General features: G+C 45.0%; 1 protein-coding gene across 1 annotated transcript in view; it reads left to right on the top strand.

Annotated features, from left to right (window-relative positions):
* LOC140395413 (ras-related protein Rab-40B) overlaps positions 1-20,702 on the top strand; it is an 82,243-nt gene that overhangs the window by 30,472 nt on the left and 31,069 nt on the right. The window contains exon 2 of the mRNA XM_072483137.1: positions 10,113-10,173. Coding sequence (XP_072339238.1) covers positions 10,113-10,173 — 61 coding nt within the window. The remainder of the gene's footprint in view (positions 1-10,112; positions 10,174-20,702) is intronic.

The raw sequence follows: 20,702 nt of genomic DNA, 5'->3' as shown, positions 1-20,702 counted from the left end.
ATTCAGTGCTCAGCAAGCACAGGAATAAATTGACCCCTAGAACTTTTTAAATCTCCACCCATCTTCATGAGTACATCATCTTCCAGGTCACACTGAAAGCTTTTAAATTAATTGTAGCCAAGCAGGGTTTACGATCTAACCGGCTGTTGCTCTTTTTAACCTTAGTCTATTGGCTCTGATTTTCCCAGCAGTCTTTCGGGTTAGCCATTTTAAACTGGGTTTTGGCCAAATTAATCGGAACGCAGCCATTTTACGTGGCTACACGGCTCACTCACGTTGCCGGATTCCTGAACTTGTCTAGGTGTGGCGAGAAGCCAATAATCATCAATCAAGGCCAATTTCCATCTCATTAATAAGATGGTCTCTGTATCTAATGGCCTCCTGCAATCTAACTGGCTCGCCAGCGAGAGGTCCCGCCTGTGACAATTAGTACTGGTCCACTCAAATGAGGATCAGGAGGAACAACGGCTGGAGGGTCTCCCAAGCAGTTGTAGGCCCCTGGGTGATCAATGACAGGGAAGAGTGGCACTGACTTGCCTCTGACAACCAGACATCTTGGCACTGCCCAGCCCACACCATGGCACTGCCACCCTGGAACTGCCACGGTGCAGGGTGGCGCTGGCAGGAGCATTGCCAGGGTGTCTGTGCATAGGTGCCCAGTTGTCAGGGTGGCACTGCCATGGGCCAGGGCTTGAGGGTAGCAATGCCCGTGAATGGAGTGATGAGGGGGATACGGAGGGTGAGGGGGTGAAAGGTGGGTATGAAGGAGCCTCCGGAAGGTTGCAGGGGGTAAAGGGTGGAGGTCCCGGAAAGAAGGGAGGGCCCCGAAAGGGGGTGTAGGCCAGTCTGAAAAGCGGGGCGGGGGGTGGTTTGCTCAGCGAACCCATAGCAGAATGTCTTCATTTGGGCAGGAATTGGGTCGGTCCCATGTGTGTGAAGGGTGACATTGTATATGGGTGGGGGACTCGCAAGCTCATTTAGAGATTAGGGCACCCTTTCAAAATGGCAACCCGATTTCTGAGGAGCCGGTCTGGTCAGCAACTTCAGCTCCCCAGTGATGAAAATAATTCTGAATATGGGCTCGCCCGGAGAGGAATTCAAAGGGCCAAAAAACACACCGTTAGAACGCGGTCAGGAGTTCGCCAACACCGGCATTGAGGATCTTGTAGGAAACCTAGCTCACTACGGCAATTAGAACTTGTTCCTTTAAATTGCGCCTCCTGTCTCCAATTCTCCAACAAAGTAAGCCCACATGTTGTTAACAACATAAGTCAACATAGCCCCAACCTTTTAAGTGAAATAGTCTTCAAGTTGCATTTGTTGCATTTATCCCATTTTATATAGTTAAACCACAATCTTTCCAGAACTAAAAATTACCTTTTAAAATATTTAAATAAACTAGGTATTGAAATTGCAAATGTGGCATATGCACATATGCTGGCTGGAACCAGTCTGCCTCCCAAGTTCTGAAGAAAGATCATCAACTCTGTTTCTGTCCTCAAAGATGTTGTTTGATCTACATTTCCACCATTTCCACTTTTAGTTCCGATTTTCAGAATCCGCAGTATTTTGCTTTTTGCCTACTGAAGTGTGTACACTATGCTGTATGCTGTGCCTTCATAATTTCCTCATAAACGTGTGACAGAATTCTAAGAAGAATGATTCATGATGTTTTCATCCTTTCTCAAATAATAATGATTGCCTTTAACATAGCAGTATGTAATCATGCCTTTTAAGCAGTATATTGGACCAAATAATGCAACTGTTAAATTTTTTTTTGTGTTGCTCATTTTGATGTTGAAATGTAGCTAAGGTGCATGAGTCAGCAGTCTGTTCAAATGTATGAATTCATTTTGAGCTACGAGTTATGTCTTGAACATTAACTTGTAGTATGTAAAATATGATTTGTGTTCATGTGATGTGGTGCAAAAATTTGCACTTGTTAGCAGGTGTCCTTTTCTGGCCTTGAGGTGATAGAATGAAGGGAGAACCATGTGAGCAGCTGTTTGCATATTTTCCCGGTTCATTTAGTGTGTGTGTTTGTTGAATGCATCTGAGTATGTAATGTAGTATATTGGTAGCTTTCAGATGATCCACAAAGTGGATGCGGGAAAACTGTTATCATAACGTGGGACCTCCGAGGTGAGCGAGGAACATTTGCAAAATTCGAATGCTGGTTTGTTTAATCTGCTGTTTTTATAGAACATAGAACGATACAGCGCAGTACAGGCCCTTCGGCCCACGATGTTGCACCGAAACAAAAGCCATCTAACCTACACTATGCCCTTATCATCCATATGCTTATCCAATAAACATTTAAATGCCCTCAATGTTGGCGAGTTCACTACTGTTGCAGGTAGGGCATTCCACGGCGTCACCACTCTTTGCGTAAAGAACCTACCTCTGACCTCTGTCCTATATCTATTACCCCTCACTTTAAAGCTATGTCCCCTCGTGCCAGCCACTTCCATTCGCGGGAGAAGGCTCTCACTGTCCACCCCATCTAACCCCCTGATCATTTTGTATGCCTCTATTAAGTCTCCTCTTAACCTTCTCTCCAACGAAAACAACCTCAAGTCCATCAGCCTTTCCTCATAAGATTTTCCCTCCATACCAGGCAACATCCTGGTAAATCTCCTCTGCACCCGCTCCAAAGCCGCCACGTCCTTCCTATAATGCGGTGACCAGAACTGTACGCAATACTCCAAATGCGGCCGTACTAGAGTTTTGTACAGCTGCAACATGATCACCTGACTCCGGAACTCAATCCCTCTACCAATAAAGGCCAACACTCCATAGGCCTTCTTCACAACCCTATCAACCTGGGTGGCAACTTTCAGGGATCTATGTACATGGACACCTAGATCCCTCTGCTCATCCACACTTCCAAGAACTTTACCATTAGCCAAATATTCCGCATTCCTGTTATTCCTTCCAAAGTGAATCACCTCACACTTCTCTACATTAAACTCTATTTGCCACCTCTCAGCCCAGCTCTGCAGCTTATCTATGTCCCTCTGCAACCTGCTACATCCTTCCTCACTATCGACAACACCACCGACTTTAGTGTCGTCTGCAAATTTACTCACCCACCCTTCTTTGCCTTCCTCTAGGTCATTGATAAAAATGACAAACAGCAACGGCCCCAGAACAGATCCTTGTGGTACGCCACTTGTAACTGAACTCCATTCTGACCATTTCCCATCAACCACCACCCTCTGTCTTCTTTCAGCGAGCCAATTTCTGATCCACATCTCTAAATCACCCTCAATCCCCAGCCTCCGTATTTTCTGCAATAGCCTACCGTGGGGAACCTTATCAAACGCTTTACTGAAATCCATATACACCACATCAACTGCTCTACCCTCATCTACCTGTTCAGTCACCTTCTCAAAGAACTCGATAAGATTTGTGAGGCATGACCTACCCTTCACAAAGCCATGCTGACTATCCCTGATCATATTATTCCTATCTAGATGATTATAAATCTTGTCTCTTATAATCCCCTCCAAGACTTTACCCACTACAGACGTGAGGCTCACCGGTCTATAGTTGCCGGGTTGTCTCTGCTCCCCTTTTTGAACAAATTACTTTAATTTCAGGTCAGTTGTTTTTAAACTAATTTTAGACGATCATTTCGATATGAACCTTGCCTTTATGTAATTTGCAAGCAGGTAGATCGTATCCCCCTGACTGCAACAAGTTTTCAGGCAATATGACTGCATGTTTCTGAAATAATGTAGTTCAACAAAATATTGGGTTATTCAAAAGTAAATTTAGTACTTTTTTTAGTGTGACTAAAATCATAAATACTGACATTAACAACCACTAAATTACACAATAGTTTGCCCCAAAAGCTGCTTATGTCAGATATTATCCCCGATTGGTTACTTTTTGAGATTTCTTTTTAGCGAAACGATTGGCTTGCTGATAAGTGAACAAATATGCTGGTGGTTTAGTTTGAATCTTCATTTGTTCAGCTTGTCCATTTAAATTGCTAGAAACTTGTGCTGAACTGTTAGTTCAAGCTCTGTGGTGGCATCTATCTTGTTTTGACCATCATTTTTCATCAGAGTGATTTTAACCATTGCTGAATCTAGATGGTAGCGTTGCTTCTACCTTAATTATACAGTATTGTTGTGGTATCAACCAAGCTTATTTGTATCAACAAAGATTTCTGTGACCAGTTTAGTGTATTGTATTCAATGCTATGTCTTGATTTTTTTAAAAAATGGATAATGTTGGCTTTTCGCCACAATGCAGAAAAATAGTTATTACTGTTTGGACACCAAGTTGTTTAGCTTATAGTGTACTGCATATAAAGTTGTCAACAATTAAAGTGAAATTACACACATGCTCCATTTGAATATTTATGAGTGTTAGCATCTTGGTTAGTATGTGCTCATGACACAAAGAAGGTGATGTTTTAAAGCTTTTGCACACCCTTGTCCAAAAGAGGTATAATTTTAACCATGAATTTTAAGTACTTTTATCTCTTTTTATTCCACAAGGAGCTTTTGTTGGCCTTGTATATGCACTGAAGTAATTTTGTCTATTCTGATGGTTTGTTCAGTTGAAATTGTAGTTGTGACTGACATTTACTTTACAGTATGTGTTGTTTTCATGTGGTTGGGCAAGACAACATCTGTTCGAGAACTGCGTAAAACAAAATCTCAGTAGATCAACCTGTAAACAGACTTAAAAATATCAGTTTAATTTGAATGTACAATTTAAGTAGCATTCTGCCCGATTGAATGCGGCGCGTGGGGGGGGGGGGGGAAATACGACATTAATGAACCTTTTATGAAGGCAGAACTCCTGCCTCTCACATGTAAATATGTTGAAAGAACAGATTGTTGACCTGGTCCCGGGCCAATGCCAGTCTTCAGCCATCTGCCAAGTGGTGTAGGACCTTAGCTTAAAAATGATTTGCCTTATTTTTCACATTCCACTCTCAACTTTGCCTTCGTTCAAACATGTGCAGAGATTTTTGTATTTTTTAATGTGTCCAAAATACTGAAATTCCATATGCCAAATTTAGCTATCTTTTATTTTTCAGACTACTATTCCCAGTTCATCCCATTAAATAGGATCTGGGTGCCATGACCTAGATAGTTTCAGATACAATGAGAAACAAGAAAATCTATAAAAGTTGAATGGCCGTCAAATATCTTTCTTGATTTTGTTTTCCATCATTGCCAGTAAGATCACAGCAGAAAGTATTGGGTTGGATTTGGAGTACTAATAGCAGTGAATGCTGAGAGGTTAACCTTCACTAATGGCATATTTTAGTTACTATTTAAATAATTAACTACAACATTTGGTGGAATTAGTTCAAGCCTTTAATGTTTTTATCCTCCCCACACTTATCCCCAGGCTGTCCTATGCCATGCAGCAATCTGGAATAACCCAATCAAATAATACTTACTTTCACTCTTGTGATTTTCCCTTGTGATTTTAGCTGAGGCGAGGCGAGCTATGGGATAAATCAATAAGGTGGGGAAATGGAGTGAAGCAATAAGGTCAACCATGATTTTATTGGATGGTGGAGCAAGCCAAAGTGACTATATGGCCTACATCTATTCCTATTTCTTATATACTTACGAATATGAGAACTTACGAATGTGAGAATAGGCTTACTACCTCGGATATACAACCAATGAACCGGAACAGCAGACCCCGAGATCTGCGGTGCGGCAACCGAAGAGGAAAGAGTCAAATTGGACCCCTCCAGAAGGCCGCTGCCCTAGACTCGGCATGTATGCTCAAGCCGTCAGGAGTCGCGTCAATGCCAGATTCATCAGTCGCATTCACAAGACAGCCCCAAATGTCACCCAAGTACAAGGCAACGCCATTCGCGCTCTCAAGACCAACAGCAACATCGTCATCAAACCAGCAGACAAAGGAGGGGCCACCGTTATACTGAACAGAACGGACTACTACAAAGAAGTGTACGGACAAATCAACAACCAGGAACATTACAGACAGTTACCCGCAGATCTGACCAAGGAACACACCCGGCAACTCAACAGACTGATCAAGACCTTGGATCCAGACCTTCAGAGCTCTCATCCCACGTACACCCGCGTTGGAGATCTCTACTGCCTCCCGAAAATACACAAGGCCAACACACCAGTCCAGCCTATCGTATCAGGCAATGGGACCCTGTGTGAGAACCTCTCTGGCTACATCGAGGGCATCTTGAAACCCATCGTACAAGGAATGCCCAACTTCTGTTGTGACACAACGGACTTCTTACAGAAACTCAGCACCCATGGACCAGTTGAACCAGGAACATTCCTCGTCACAATGGACGTCTCGGCACTCTACATCAGCATCCCCCATGACGACAGCATTGCTGCAATAGCCTCAGTACTCAACACCGACAACTGCCAATCTTCAGATGCAATTCTGCAACTCATCCGCTTCATTATGGATCACAACGTCTTCGCCTTCGACAACAAGTTCTTCATCCAGACACACGGAACAGCCATGGGGACCAAATTCGCACCTCAATATGCCAACATCTTCATCCACAAGTTTGAACAAGACCTCCTCACTGCACAGGACCTTCAACCAATGTTATACAACAGATACATCAATGACATTTTTTTCCTTTGGACCCACGGCAAAGAATCACTAAAACGACTCAATGACATCAATCAGTTCCATCCCACCATTAAACTCACCATGGACGGGGCAGCACGGTGGCACAGTGGTTAGCATTGCTGCCTACGGCGCTGAGAACCCAGGTTCGAATCCCGGCCCTGGGTCACTGTCTGTGTGGAGCTTGCATGTTCTCCCCGTATCTGTGTGGGTTTCGCCCCCACAACCCAAAGATGTGTGGGTTAGGTGGATTGGCCACGCTAAATAATTGGGTACTCTAAATTTATAAAAAAGAAGAAAAAATAGCATTAACAGGGCAGCACGATGGTGCAGTTGGTTAGCACTGAGGCCTCACAGCGCCGAGGTCCCAGGTTCGATCCCTGCTCTGGATCACTGTCCATGTGGAGTTTGCACATTCTCCCTGTGTTTGCGTGGGTTTCGCCCCCACAACCCAAAAGATGTGCAAGGTAGGTGGATTGGCCACGCTAAATTGCCACTTAATTGGAAAAAAATAATTGGGTACTCTAAATTTATAAAAACATAAAGATTCACCATGGACTACTCGCCAAAATCGGTTGCATTCTTGGACACACTCATCTCCATCAAGGACGGTCATCTCAGCACTTCGCTTTACTGCAAGCCCACGGATAACCTCACGATGCTCCACTTCTCCAGCTTCGACCCTAAACACATTAAAGAAGCCATCCCCTATGGACAAGCCTCACATATGCACAGGATCTGCTCAGAAGAGGAGGAGCGTAACAGACATCTACAGACGCTGAAAGATGCCCTCGTACGAACGGGATATGGCGCTCGACTCATCGATCGACAGTTCCAACGCGCCACAGCAAAAACCCGCACCGACTTCCTCAAAAGACAAACGCGGGACACAACCGACAGAGTACCCTTCGTCATCCAGTATTTCCCGGAGCTGAGAAACTACAACATCTTCTTCGCAGCCTTCAACACGTCATCAATGAAGACTAACATCTTGCCAAAGTCATCCCCACTACTTGCCTTCAAACAACCGCGCAACCTCAAACAAACCATTGTTTGCTGCAAACTACCCAGCCTTCAGAACAACGACCATGACACCACACAACCCTGTCATGGCAATCTCTGAAAGACATGCCAGATCATCGACAAGTGAGAACACCACCCACCAGGTACGCGGTACATACTCGTGCGACTTGTTGTAAGACTTCTTCCTGTGCTCACCCCAGTCCAACACCGGCATCTCCACATCATCGGATATATGGCACAGACGTTCATCATTCAGCAGAACTAGCCCCGGCTGTCATTTTATGCTCCACTCGAGTCTCCTCCCATCTTTCTTATCTATCATTCTAACTCTCTATTCCCTTATCTTTCGTATGTTTGTCTAACCTACCCTTAAATGCATCTGCACTAAATGGCACAACCACTTCCTGTGGTAGCAAGATCCACTTTTTAGGTGAATACATTTCTTTTGGATTCCCTGTTGAATTTCTTGGTGACTATCTTATGTTGATTATCTCCAGTTGTGCTATTCACCATAAAAGGAAACTTTTTCTCTTTATCCACCGTATTAAAATATTTCATAATTTTTAAACACCTAAATTAGGTCACTCCTCAGCCTTCACTTTTCAAGGGAAAAGCGACCCGGTCGGTCGATACTTTCCTGAAATGTATACCCACATGTTTCTGGTATTGTCCCCGGCAATCTTCTCAGCATCCTCACTAATGCCTCTACATCCTTTTTATAATATGACAACCAGAAGTGTTTACTCAGGAGTTTTGAAAGATCAATTATGGGTGGCATGGTTGCACATTGGTTAGCATTGTTGCTTCACTGCTCCAGTATCCCAGGTTCGCTTCCCGGCTTGGGTCACTGTCTGTGTGCAGTCTGCATATTCTCCCTGCGTCTGTGTGGGTTTCTTCCGGGTGCTCCGGTTTCCTCCCCAAGGGACGAAAGAAATGCTTGTTAGGTGAATTGGATATTTTGAATTCTCCCCCCAGTGTACCCGAACAGGCGCCGGAATGTGGCGACTAGGGGCTTTTCACAGTATCTTCATTGCAGTGTAACGTAAGCCTACTTGTGACAATAAAGATTATTATTATAAGCCATAATCCACCATTGCTACCACTGTTTTACCTAACCATGATGGAATCAGATATATCATGTATAATAATAATCTATTAGTGTTACAAGAAGGCTTACATGAACACTACAATGAAGTTGCTGTGAAAATCCCCTAGTTGCCAAACTCCGGCGCCTGTTCGGTACATTGAGGGAGGATTCAGAATGTCCAATTCGCCTTACAAGCACGTCTTCCGGGACTTGTGGGAAGAAACTGGAGCACCCGGAGAAAACCCACACAGACACGGGGAGAACGTGCAGACCCGCACAGACAGTGACCCAAGCCTGGAATTGAACCCGGATCCCTGGTGCTGTGAAGCACCAGTGCTAACCACTGTGTTACCGTGCTTGAAGGCAAGAAAGCAGATGTCTCTTTCGCCATTCCTGGAAAGTACATTTCTGTTTTATAAATTTTACTCATAATATGAATAACATCCCCAAAGAATTAAATGTGATTCTCAAGATGTTATTTATAATCTTAATTGCTAAAGTGTAAAAAATGATCACAGTCCTTTGTTTTAGGGAATAAAATAGGCCATCAAATCCTCCAGATTTCTAATTAAATGCCTGGCTATTTGTCAGCTAAATAAGAAATGTCTTTGAGAATGATAATTGAGAATGTTTGTTTGCCTTGTAATGAATTATTCTGTTTACACCTGATGCAAGCTTGCTAGTTCAGCCACAGCTCACATGCAGAAATATCCCAACTTCTTAAAAAAAACTGACTTTAATTCGTAATTTTTCCCTCAACGCTGGCAAGACAGAGAAAAAAATTCTAAATTCTAAACATCTGAATTTACTTGATATTGCTCATGCGAAACAGAATCTCCAATGGGCAGCAAGAGAAGACTGTTTAGAAATTAGAGGCTGGTTTAGCACACTGGGCTAAATCGCTGGCTTTTAAAGCAGACCAAGGCAGGCCAGCAGCACGGTTCAATTTCCGTACCAGCCTCCCCGAACAGGCACCGGAATGTGGCGACTAGGGGCTTTTCACAGTAACTTCATTTGAAGTCTACTTGTGACAATAAGCGTTTTTCATTTTTTTTCACTTCGTTAAGGATACTGAATGCATGGAGAGAGTTTTTAGGCGGCTTTTGAAAGCTGAAAGAACCCTTTGAGCGCCATTCTGCTTACCCCTCTTCGCCAACAGGAAAACATGGCAATAATTTTGTATGCAGCAGTATTCTGCCTCCACTCTTCTGCTCCCAGCCCAAAACAACTGTTAGATGAATAACTAATTAGTATTGTTGGTTGAAGGCACATCAGGGTTATTGTATATGCAGCAAATAGCTTTTGTTAATTTATTGGTTATATTGTTAAATGTTGAATAATCAATCCATTTGGGGTCTGAAATCTTTCTGCTAACAGTTATTTTTCTTTCTGTCAGGTATCGATTACAAGACAACAACAATTCTGTTAGATGGGCGTCGGGTGAAATTACAACTCTGGTAAGTGCTTTGTAACTGTGCTGGACAGGAGCAAATTTTTGTTTTTCGCCTCCAGTGTGAGGATTTGTTTCACACGTTTTATTTGGATTTGTAGTGGCTAAGTGGAATGAAGAGATTTCCAAATATAGCCAGGGGAGCTGTTTTGAGAAGGAACCTTTTATAGCCTTCAAGCAGGAATTCTTCCATGCCTGGAATCTCGCAAATTGTAAAGATCTAAAAACCTCTTCATCATGAAATTCAGCTGCAAGCAGAACCAAATATTACAGGGGCAGCACATTGGAGCAGTGGTTACACTGCTGCCTCACAGCGCTGAGGGCCCGGGTTCGATCCCGGCCTCGGGTCGTTCTCCGTGTGGAGTTTGCACATTTTCCCCGTGTTATGCGTGGGTCTCACCCCACAACCAAAGATGTGCAGAGTACGTGGGTTGGCCACCCTTACTTAGAAAAAAATATTTGGGTACTCTAAATTTAGAAAAAAGATAACTATATGCTGAAACAGAAATGACAAATTTCAGTATTAATGTCAAAATATCCTCAATCACCACTATGCTCGTTCTATACCCGATATGTGGAATGAGCCGGTTCAGCTTATCACTGTGCTCATTAAAGCTTTCCAGTTAAACCTTCCAAAAACAAATTGAATTCCACCTGATTTCCTGAAAAACATTTTTTTAAATGTCCCACTAGTTTCTGAGGTCTTTTAACCTTTGCAGTAAATACTCTGAAATTCTTTCCTGTTCTTTGGAAGTGTGCTCTGTCCCAGGAACATGGGGCAGACTTTTTTTTTAATCTCCTGCAGATACCCTGGAACACCAACATTAAGTCTATCAGACTTTTCTAGATGCCCCAAGACATCCAGACTAAAGGCTATTGGAACACAATCTGAAAACCTTCAAGCTAATTGGCTAGCAGATCCTCAGAGGAAGACCAGGAATTGAGTCAGTCCCATAGTGGATTAGAGTAAACCATTTGTTCAAAGGGATTAGAATTAAATTTACAATACATAAACACAAAGGTAATTCCCCACTCCTGCAGGAAAGTGGCACAATTCATAGAGGGCTGAGCCTGCCCTGGTGATTTATCTAATCAGGGATTTTAAGATATTGTCTAAGTCGCTATCAGATGTCATAGTTGAGCAACAGAGCAAAACTGTTATAGCACTCAGATTAATGCGAAAGAATCAGTCTTAGCCACTTAAATATAAGAAAATCAAATGGGAATGTTCGACAAACGGGTAAAGACTAGAAAGTAACAAATCAGATTGTTCAATGAAGCATGCACACTCTCCTGCCACCCTCAAAGTTTGATGAACGATGAGAAGCAAAATGAGTGGTGACTCATTCACAGTAGAGCTTCTCGTGTTCCATTTAGTCAAGCCAAGTAGTTAAGAAGGTAATCTTGGTGTTCCTTTTAAAAGATAGTCATTTATGCCAGTTAACTAGAATCAAAACACTTTATCTTGATGTAGAATCCGACGGAAGAGACCCAGGAACGTACGTCAGGATAGGACTGAACAAAGGTTTATTACAGTATATACAAAATTACAAAGCTACAGCTCCTCTCCCCAAAGGGCCACCTTCTTCGACCTGCACCCAGGTTAGGGTTTTTGTACTGTGAAGTTTCTCTCTTGTTAAGGGGAAACCCCCCCCCCCCTCAATTACTGGGGGAGTTTGTACTCTGAGATGAAAGGGGGGGAAATCATATAGAGCACAGTGTTTGGCCCCCAAGGGGGTCGTAACAATTGAGAAACACTGAGAACATAGAAAATAAAACCATCTGTTGTGTTCTAATCTCCTTTCTGTGGGAAGCATAAGAAGGCCAGGCAGGCATTGAGCTGCTGTAAGATTAGGGGGTCTTTTTGAAAAGTACATAAAATAAGCCACAGATAAGGAAGCTTTTTAAACTCTTTTTCGTGTGTGTCTTGGTCTTGTAGCAGTGGATGAGGGAAAAATAAGCTTTTCACTTTCCCTTCTTGGCTTATTCTTATTCTATCCTTACCTTCACTTGATTTCCATCCCATCCTATGAATTTTATTCCTTGTGATTTAAATTTTTTTTAATTTTCCTCATCTTTCAGCAAGTCACTGCCACATAAGGAGGGAGCAGTGCACTGAAGCAGTGGCATGCCACTGATGGATTATGACATTTCACGCTGAACTCCAGATGCTGAGTTGGAGAAGGCGAGTGGAGACTGCAGAGTTTGTTGAAAACCACAGAGAATAGGAAATATGTATCCGAGGGATAGGGTGGAGGATGTAGAGAGCATTAAAAAAAAATGTGCAGTGATAAGTAAATAGAGCTCACAACTTGGGCTGCAAAAAAATGAAAATCATGACTCTGCCAGATTGGCAATAGTTCAGCATATTCTAACAAAACAGAACAGAACTCACTTTATACAGTCGGAAGTATCTATAATTTAGTTTGTCGTCACCCAAACCACTGGATTATATTACAAACTTGTTCTATTAGCTATCTGTTCTGTGATTTGGATGGTGAGATTGGATTTGACTTTGGTTTAATGAAGGGTTCAACTGTGAGAATGTGAAGCTTGTACATGCAGGCAGATATTGCATGATCAAATCTTACAATAATCATTTAATGATCCCCGTAATGCGGTCAATGGCTGATTCCACATGAAGGTCCCAGAAGTTTGCAAACAAAGTTTTAGGGCGCCTCATCATCATTTCCGTTCCTTGAAATATAATGATATGAAGCAGTATCTGTCAATTAAGTCATTCTTTCTCATGAGTTCAAGATTTAATTGTTTTTTTAAAACGACAATATTGGTACAAAGTCACACACAGTGGGTAGGGACTGAAAATACTACCCGAAGGCTGGTGACAGCAGTGGAAGTTTGCCTTAAATAGAATTTGTGAGTTGCTAAATATTTGAAACTTATTTCATAAAATAATTTTTGAATTTTTTTGCAAGTAATTGAAATAAACCTAATTTCACAGAAACCAGAAGCATTACTGTTTGTCAGTAGATTGATAGGTATAATAGGTTTAGGACGAGGTTCCTTTTAGAATACATTTAGATCTTGTATCTTTTATTTCTAATATAACATTTCATTTCCTCCATATTGTCATAACCTTTGGTAAATTTTATGCTGATGCATTTAATTTTTTTAGTGCAATTTTTATAACTGGCATTGTACTTCATTACTAACTTATTCATTGTTAATAAAGCAAGAACCATTTTTTAATTAGAAATGCTGTATGTGCAAGTACAAGAAGTAGAATTTTCCTTTTGCAGCAAATGAAATGTCTTTTAACCCATGAAAGATAGTGGAATTTAAAATGATTAGCTTATGAAATTCTTTGTATGAACATTACAGTATGTAGTTTACCTCCAGGTAGAACATATGAATTTTGATAATTATTTGGCTTCTGTATAAATGTAATTTTCTTGTTGAACTTTGCATTACTGGGTTCCTGCATATCCCAGGTAACCAAATGCTTGCTCAGTGTGCCTTTTCATAATTCTGTTGTTTCCTGATATTTAGGTTGATAAATTGTAGAGCTTGAGGGAGGCTTGGATGGCCCTGATTCGCAGTAGCATTATCAGTGTGCCTCTTGTAAGCAGTGTGGGTGTTAACTGCAACTGATGTAACGGCTTCATGTTTCTTCTCCCATTTTACCTTATTTTCTGCCACTCCCCATTGCTCTCATCTTTCATTCTGTCATTCAGCACATTAGAGGCAGTGCTATTTATGGAAGGTTATGAAGCAAGTGGCATGAAGGATACAGAGGTGTGAGGCATGTGGCAAGGAAAAATTGACGTTGTTTTCAAAATACCTCATTAGTATAATGTAACTAGCCAAGCATTGGGGTGTTATAACAGTAACACACATATTTTGCTACTTCTTCCCCCCAAGAAAAAAAGGTTTAATCTTTGGTTTAACCATCCAAAATATATATACAGCAAAAAAGGAAGTTGTGATCCGAGTTTCATTCATCAAGTACTAGCTGAAATGGAAATGACTGCCATCTGCAACTTCTTCATTTTCCCCATGGGAGGCAAAATCAAAACTCTGCATTCTTGGATCGCATCTGGTTCACCACCCATCTTTCCTCCCACACCTCTGTTCAGATTTGACATTTATAACGTCCCCTTTATCTCCACTGTGTGCTTTATCCTCACATTGCTCTTACCAGAATGATCCTGCCCAGAAAGGGCAGCACGGTAGCACAGTGGCTTCACAAATCCAGGATCCCAGGTTCGATTCCTGGCTGGGTCACTGTCTATGCGGAGTCTGCACGGGTTTCCCTGTGTCTGCATGGGTTTCCTCCGGGTGCTCTGATTTCCTCCCACAGTCCAAAGATTTGCAGGTTAGGTGGATTGGCCACGCTAAATTGTCCTTAGTGTCCAATAAAAAAAGGTTAGATGGGGTTCCTGGCTTACAGGGATAGAGTGGAAGTGTGGGGTTAAATAGGGTGCTCTTTCCAAGGGCCGGTGCAGACTCGATGGGCTGAATGGCCTCCTGCACTGTAAATCTATGGAATATGTTCCATTAGTTTCATCGACTAATTTCCTATCCCCTTGTCCTTCCAGTTCCTAACTACCCATTCATAGCCCAATGCTAACTGACATGGGCAACTGCATCCTTTCCTCAAGCTTTGTTCCCCTCCCACTTTCAAACTCCCACAATCATCTCACTAGATAAAAGCTTTTCTTCAATCCCTCTGTATGGAATTGCTGTCCCATTTCCAACTTCCCTTTCCTTTCCAAGGTTCTGAAAGATAATGGACGGGATTCTCCGTTTCCCAATGCCACAATCGGGAAACGGAATTGGGTTGATTCCAACCAATAGGTTCCAACGCCAAAATCATGGCAGATGCCAATTTGATGCCAAATTGTGATTCTCCGTCACCTTGACTGCCACGTCAATGCGTACCAGAACACACGTACAGTAAACACCGTTTGCATATCATTAGAGGGACCGACCCGGTGTTCTCCGGGGCCTCCGTGATTGTCGTCCTCCGATGGACCACGTTACCGACGGCGCGGTTCATTTGTGCTTTCATAAATCGTGAGACCGGCAAGTGGGGGGGGGGGGTTGCTGGCCACCGACGCAGCCAGGGATGGGGTGGAGGAGGGGGACATGTGAGTGCAGAGCCCGCAGTGCCAACTGCGGCCACCATGTAGCCCGGTTGACCTGGTTCGGCACGGGGATATGCATCATGCTAATGTCGGCCTTTCACCCCCCTAGACAATGGATATTGGAATTCAACCAGCAATAGTGGCCTTCCTGCTACTCGCCGCAGCCCAGGGGGATGCACTGCAGCTGTATGAAAGGCGCTGTAGGAGGAAGCTGCAGCAACAGAGTGTGCTGCAGTGGAGCGGACAACAACGTGCTTGCCACAGAGGGACAGGTGCCAGATGCCCAGGTTGGAGAGCTGGCTGCCCAGCAGGCCGAGGAGGAGGAGGTGCCAAGGAGGCGCCGCATGAGGCCTTGTGTGTACCGGCACCGCCTGTCATTTGAGGACCTGCCGGACCAGGCATGCCATCGATAACTCCGGCTGAGCAGACAAACAGTGCGACATATCTGCCAGATGATGGCACACCTGGTACCACGGGCGTATGTGGGAGGACACCCACTCCCAATTGGCCGTCAAGGTCCTTGCAGGCGCCGAGTGGGGACCTGTCCGGGATCTCCCAGACCTCGGTGCACAGATGCATCCGTGCTGTCATGGAGGTCCTACATGCCCAAGTGGCTCAATACAACCATTTTAATGTGGACCGAGTCCACCAGAATGCCCGGGCAGCGGGGTTCACTGCCATCACCGGGATGCCCTGGGTCCAAGAGGTGATCAACGGGATGCATGTGCCCCTACAATCACCTCCAGATTAGTCTGAGGGGCTACGGTGTTCCGGCACCTCCCCTGCGAGAGTCACCTGCACGGGCCCCATCACCATCTCCTCCCTCGGGGTGCCCGATACCCCCTCCCCACCACCCCGGGCTACTCCACGCTTGCGGCCATGGAGCACAGGGAATGGACCCTCTGGAGCTGTGCCACATCACACTGCAACTGTGCCACCACCTTCTGGGTTTGTGTCACGTCAGCCAGTGACTACGCCGTCTTCCCTTGGGACCTCCCTCTGGGTCTGTGTCATGTCTGCCAGTGCCTGTGCAATGCCACCGAAGTTCCCAGCCATGGTCTGCTGTGACAGGGCCAGACTCAGCAGTGCGCTTGCAATCTCCACGTGGCTATGGGACATGGTCGCATGTGAGACGTCAACCCTGTCCTGGGCCTCGGCCAGCACCTGCATGCAATGCCCCAGGCCTTGGTCGCGCTGATTCATAGCTGAAACCGCCGCCCCCAATGCGAGGTCCGGAAACACTGTAAAGATCGTCATCGAAGTATTCGAGGTCGGAATCATCGGCTTGTGCGTAGGTAACTGCTTGTCGGATGTGTTAATGGTGACTATGGGTGATTCCTGATTCCTTTTTGTCATTTGTTTATGTTAACATGCGGGCTAATGTTTTGGGATTTGGTGGGAGGATGGGATCGTTGTTATTGATATGGGGATTGACATTACATTTGTTACTGATTATTGTTTATTATTGGGTGTAAATTTGGGGGAAAATGTGAAAAAGGAGAATTAAAAAAAAAAAATTTTTTTTTCAAAGAATCAATTGTGTTCCACGTGGCGCTGGTCCAGATGCAACGCCAGTTTTGCTGTCGTGAAAATCCACAAATTCTGTTTTGGTGTCAACACTTAGAAATGGAGAATCTTTCTCAGCATTTCGAGTTTACTTGGCTTCTGTGTGCCATTCACACTATTGGAACTGCTCAATACCGCCAGGAATGTTCTGAAATACTGCAACACAATATCCCTTCTCAGCCTTTTTGCAGTTTTTAATATCGCTATTTCTAATGCTTCCGCATTTTAAATATTATGGTCTGAATTCTAGCCTCGGAATGCATTCCGTGCGCGTTTGTTGGTTTGAGGCTGGGAAATCTGGAAGAACGGATTTCCTGAATAACTAACAGTTTTTAACTGCAGAACTCCTTTAAACATTTTTCTGTAGTTTTTGACCGACAGTCAGCCAGACTGACAGGCTAGAGGCCTATTGATGGGAAAGCTTACATCATAGTGCCACAGCCAAGGTGTACTTGGCAAGAGGTGCTGGGAGTAAGGGTGCCGATAGGTAACAGGAAATGTTTTGACAGCAGATTTCATGTCATGAAAGTTTTACCTTGGAGAACTAAGACACTTTGTTAACTTATTTAAATCTACATTCCACTGCACAATTAGAAGCCTGACTTTTCAGTTGCCGTGCAGGTTTCCTGAGGCTACTTCCCTCCTCCCGTCGTCGAAAAAAAATGATTTAACCATCCAAGATATGTGTACATGTGCACTCCTTGTGGGCCTGGAGGCCCAGCCCCTCAAGGAAGCCTTTGGCCTCCCCTCTGCCGATCACATCCTTTGTCTCCATCCTGTCACGATCGCAGATCTTCCACTTCTGTCCCCCTTCCATGCTTTGATGCCTCTTGGAGTGACTAACATTCCTGCCCCTACCTCAAATTATGATTTTGTTTTCACTCCCCTTCCTGATCTCTGACCTCTGCCAGGTGACTAGCTGCCAGGCGGAAAATGAAATAAAAAAATGTAATGTCCCGGCCTTGCTGATTTTTACTGTGCCCTCCCTGTATCACAGATCGGAGCCTATAAAACCTCCTGCTGCCTTATCCCTGACGATTTCGAGTTCTTTTTGCCCTCAGTCTGGTCTCAGTAAAATTACCACGTCGGATTTGTAGGTAAAAATCTATTTTATTCCAAGCAGCTTCCAAGCTAGACTCACTCTGATAACAGCAGGACACCAAAACAGTTCCTGAGATTCCCAGAGCAAGTGAGTGAAAAACAAAGCACATAGCATCTAATACACATGAACATAGAATCAAGTTTTACACACAACCAAATAAGGTAAGATAGCAAATATAAGGTTTTCATAGGTTTTCCCCACATTCCTTGACCTGGCCTGAGGCCCCTTTTCTCAGTATCCCCTGCAACAAAGAAATGGTCCCAGTGGCTGCCCATCCCCCTCTTCATGCTTTGCAAAATCCCAGTTACAGGCAATTACAGACTGCTACCCATTTTCTCCAGCCTCAGCTAGAGATGTTTAAAAGTCCGCTACCCTAATCCTCTAATCACCTGTATTAGTATCTACTCCTAACTTTGCCTAACTACTTATAGCTACTTATCCCCTTTCTAGTACCTTGCTCTTTTGCTCCATTCCTCATCCCTAGTGCCATCTAAACTCTCACACCACCAGACTTAATTTTGCCATACTGTTCTCGCCGCTCTATCCTACAAAATAGCTTCTCCTCCAGAACCGTGTCACCCTGATCCTATCCCACACAAAGTCGCACTTGCCTGTCATGTCATCCTTGCTGATCTTCATTTATTCATTGTATGCCAACAGTTCACCTTCAAAATCTTTCGCTTTATCTTCAGATTGCAATGCAACCTCTCCTCACTACTTTGTGATTCTCCCAACCCTGTAACTTTCTCCAGCCCTACATATCTACCCAGGCCCTCACAATGGCCCACAGGCACCATAGTAGTGCGAGGATGTCAGACCCCATGGCGGGGAGGGGGGGGGGGGGGGGGGGGGGGGGGGGGGGGAGAAGAGAGAAGAGTTGGTGTACTGGAGGACTCTCCATACCAGTCCAGGCACTGGAACTTCACCTCTAGCTCGACTAGCACACGCGTTCAGGTATGTACTTTGTCGTAGCGAGTCTTAGTTGGTATTTGTGCCTTCCGCACTGGCGTCCTCACTCACATCCTGAGTGGGTACTCTTTGTCCCTGAGGAACCATCCCTCCATCTGCTGCTCTCCCTCAAAAATGGCTGGGATCTGCAAGAGTCCCAAGATGTAACTGTCATGAATGTTCCCAGGGAAACGGGCACACCTCTGCATAATGCACATCACGTGGTCACAGACGATATGATGAGGGAGTGGTATCCCTTACGGTTCATGATATACCTTCAATTCTCCAAGAGGCAGAGAGAGCGAGTGAACATTAGGCTTTATTAATCATGAACTTGCCTAGCCAGAGTCGGTTGTACAGATGAATGCCGCGGTCTATATATGGCCCCGCCACCGGGGTTACAGTACATTACCTGGAAGCAGCTCATATCATCACTTCCAGGTCATAGGTTACAGTATCATACATGCATTAGGTGAATACATTCACCCCATGTTAAAAAAATCAATTCCAGCGGGGGTGACGTGGGGTCATTACATATTCAGTCTATCTGGAGGCCGGATCATTCTCTTCGACCTCCTCAGCTCTGGCGGTGCGGCGGGCACGGTTGTTGCAGGTGGTGACTCCAGGGACGTTGTGTCTGGAGCTTGAACCTCAGTCCGGCGTGCCGGAGCCGGCGGCCAATATGGCAGCCCCCACGAATTACATGATGCTGATGACGCATCAGACGGGGGCGTTCCGGGCAGGCACACAGCCATATTGCGGGGTCTGTGGGGCTGCGAGTCCATGGGTCGGGCCTGGTGCGACCAACACGTGCGACCGATGGGGGTGGCCATCTTGGTCGCCATCTTTGCCCCTGCCCAACACGTGCAACTCATGGGGGCCACCATCTTGTAATTCCACCGACCACACAGGCTACCCGCAGCTGGGCGCATTCACTCTCGACCAGTCGCAGCCGAAACAGCTGAAGAACTCCATGATGGTCGTCCGGGTCAGCGGGCATGAGACCCCCTGTCTTTTCGACTCCAGGAGCACGGAGAGCTTTGTCCACCCCGACATGGTAAGGCGCTTCTCCCTCCACAGCTACCCAGCCTCCCAAACAATCTCCCTTGCCTCCAGGTCCCATTCGGTTCAGATCCGGGGGTACTGTGTCACCAATCTCGCGATACAGGGCGCAGAGTACGCTCGTTTTAAGCTCTACGTCCACCCCACCCCTACGCCCCCCTTCTGCTAGGATTGGACTTTCAGTGTAACCACCGAAGCTTGACCTTACAGTTTTGCGGACCCTTGCCCCCCTCACGATGTGCAGCCTCGTGACCCTCAAGGTCCGTCCCTCCCCCACACCCCCTTCACTCTTTGCGAACCTCACTCCTGACTGTAAGCCCATTGCCATCAGGAGCAGGCGGTACAGTTCGCTAGACATGACGTTTATCAAGTCGGAGGTCCAGCGACTGTTGAGTGAAGGGATCATCGAGGCCAGCAACAGCCCCTGGAGAGCGCAAGCGGTGGTCGTCCGGATCGGGGAAAAGAATCGGATGGTTGTGGACTATAGCCAGACAATTAACCGGTTCAAGCAACTGGATGCGTACCCCCTCCCCCGCATAGCGGAGATGGTCAATCAGATCGCGTAGTACTGTGTGTTCTCAACGGTCAATCTGAAGTCGGCCTACCACCACCTCCCAATCCGCCCGGAAGAGCGCCACTACACTGCCTTTGAAGCAGCCGGCCGACTCTTCCACTTCCTCAGAGTCCACTTCGGCGTCACTAACGGGGTCTCGGTCTTTCCAAGAACGATGGACCGAATGGTGGACCAGT

Source organism: Scyliorhinus torazame, chromosome 18 (assembly GCF_047496885.1).
Source record: "Scyliorhinus torazame isolate Kashiwa2021f chromosome 18, sScyTor2.1, whole genome shotgun sequence".
In the NCBI taxonomy this organism is placed as follows: Eukaryota; Metazoa; Chordata; class Chondrichthyes; order Carcharhiniformes; family Scyliorhinidae; genus Scyliorhinus; species Scyliorhinus torazame.
Note: the sequence above shows the minus strand (reverse complement) of the source record. Positions and strands in the feature narration are given on the sequence as shown.